A 2,752-nucleotide genomic window follows, 5' to 3' on the forward strand; every position below is an offset into this window, starting at 1 on the left:
TCCATAAGATTATAGGATTGTCTATTACTATTTATTTAATGGATAACTTGTAGAAGATAGCATTTGTGAAGGTCACTACTTTTGTTAAATGAAGGCTATACTTAAAGTTTCCACAGGAAAACAACTATATGTGCATGTGTGAGAATAAAACACGGCAATGCTAATTTCAAAATAAATCAAAAGCTAAAGATAATATTGAAGGCATATACAGTAAACTAATCCTTAATAATTTAAACGATAGATTAAAAAATAACAAAAATTAGATGTTGTTACTTTTATTGTTACTTTCGTTACATCCATAATGATCTTAATACTCCAAATTCGCTCACATCAAAGGGCCACCTTGTCCTACTTTGCTGACACATATACCATTAAGGGTTTTGAGTCTTTCACAGAATTTATAACATAAAAGTTTTAAAGCAGTAACTCAGAACTAGGGAAAAGGAAAAAGAGAAAAATGTCCTAAAACATGAAAGTCAAAACGAAGACCTTCCCATTTAATGAAGCAGATAAACCAACTCTTTCCCCTTTTAAATTTTGTGTCATACCCTTCAACCCCCACATAAAAACTGTACCCACTCCAACAACACCTCTCTCATTTTATCTATATATCTCATTTTATCTATATATATATATATATATATATATATATATATGTATATATATATATATATATGTACATGTACATATATATATATGTACATGTACGTATATATATATGTACATGTACGTATATATATATGTACATGTACATGTATATATATATATATATATATACATGTATATATATATATATATACATGTATATATATATATATATATATATATATATATATATTCCTTCACCCCAAAGATATCATTACATTGAAATTCTAAGAGGGATCTTCTACAATCAAGAAAAAACCAACCAAGGGTGCATAAATTTTCATGGCTTGTGGGTGTTCATCAACAGCAGTGGCAGAAAAGATTTCATGGAACTCTGCAGTGTTTGTAGCACTAATGCTGCTGTTCAGTAGCTGCGAGTCAAACACAAGAGATTTCACGACTCAGATGTTTGAGGAGTGTGTCAACAACGGCAATTATAAGGTGTGTGATGAGATTTACGTGGTTCGTGAGGGAGAGACCCTTCAAACGATCAGTGAAAAATGTGGGGATCCTTATATTGTTGAAGAAAACCCACATATCCATGACCCTGACGATGTTTTCCCTGGCCTAGTTATCAAGATTAACCCCTTCAACTATAGACCATAAAATGTTCCATTGTCCGACAGTTTTTTCAACCTCAGAGTCTGCCATGAGAAATTAAAGTTGCAGGTAAAACTTTGTCGTGGAAAAAGATTCTTATAATGTGACCTTTTACGATCTTAATTTCCGTGTCAATGGATATATAATACATGAAGTCAAAGTGGTTGAGTTTCAATTTTTCTGAATATGAGATAACATATTGTAATGAAGTTTTTGTAACATAAGATGTATTTAGCTTAAAATAGATACGAGAGAAATGAGACGATGTGTTACACAAATATCAACCTTTATGGTTGGGACGTTGATAAAAAAGAAGAAATGGATTCCAACTATTTCCTTGCATATTTGTTTTTTGAAGTGATATTTTATAATCGAAGGAACTCTTGCAAATTAGGTGAAGTTAGAATTCCAATCTAGATTAATGATCTGTGTTCTTTGATCGTACTATAATTTAACATTAAAAGGTTCGAAATTTTGCCGCTAGACATCCCAACGTTAATTATCTTTTCGTGCAATAAGCTAACTACGAAACTTTAAAAAATAAGGGTTTTTCTTTTAAATTGTTTTTCTTTTCCTTGACTGGAAGGATTGGTATAATTGTTATTAACTTTAGATAAAGTGATCCCACCCAACAATTAATATTATTAAAATTTATCTGGTCTTGTATAATTTGTCTTGGTTTTTAACAAACATAAGAACATACATAGAAATTAATGAAAATAATAAAAACCACACATTTCTGGTTGATTTCGTATATATCTTATTGTCAGTATATGCTTTTAAAATTTGGGTTACTTATGTTTTTTCCTTTCTGGGATATAGAGACTTGAATGTGTTTTTATCCATTAGGACTTCTGTTATTCTCACCCTTTCACTCTAAGTTCACCCCTTCCGGCCCATCAGATTGATTTTCCAAATAAACTCTTTTTTTCTTAATCCAAATATACCCAGTGTCAGTTTTGTTATAGATTAAAGCTAGAATTTGACACAATAATACTTGAATTTTGACTTTCGTTTTTTCTCATAATGTTGCAAAATCAGTAAGAAATAGATAAATGATTTTTTTTTATTATTCGAAGTTCAATCATTATTATATTAAGTAAATATAGGTATAAAATAATTTTTTAAATTAGTCACGAGAACAAAGAAATATTTATCTATTACCAGTTTGTTTTATACTATTTTTTTTATCGATTATTTTAAATTAATATAATACTCATTATTCACTTAGATCACTATAAATTATCTCTTCTCTCATCCCAGCTTTGATTGTACATTTTTTCCTTTATGTTCTCCAGTGATGTATTACAATTTAGGAAACTCAACATTCATTTTAATAGTTTTATAATTGTTTATTTTTTTTCACATAACAATATCTCAATTTCAAGTGTTTAGTGACATAAATCTTAAAATATTTGTTTCTTTAACATTAAATAATTGATAATATCATATTTTCTTTTCTTTGTTTTTTTTAAATAATATTTGAAACATTAAGGAGTGAGTATTA

The 2,752-nt window shown here is 28.6% G+C and overlaps 1 protein-coding gene across 1 annotated transcript; it reads left to right on the forward strand.

The window, feature by feature from the left end:
* The first annotated feature begins 884 nt into the window (after nt 1–884).
* LOC148193960 (uncharacterized) lies at nt 885–1,503 on the forward strand. The gene has a single exon (XM_088097850.1). It carries the CDS (start codon nt 928–930, stop codon nt 1,249–1,251), a length of 324 nt encoding a protein of 107 aa, XP_087953976.1. The 5' UTR covers nt 885–927; the 3' UTR covers nt 1,252–1,503.
* The last annotated feature ends 1,249 nt before the right edge of the window (nt 1,504–2,752 follow it).

Source organism: Vigna umbellata, chromosome 8 (assembly GCF_029865625.1).
Source record: "Vigna umbellata cultivar VRB3 chromosome 8, Vumbellata_1.0, whole genome shotgun sequence".
NCBI classification, from domain to species: Eukaryota; Viridiplantae; Streptophyta; class Magnoliopsida; order Fabales; family Fabaceae; genus Vigna; species Vigna umbellata.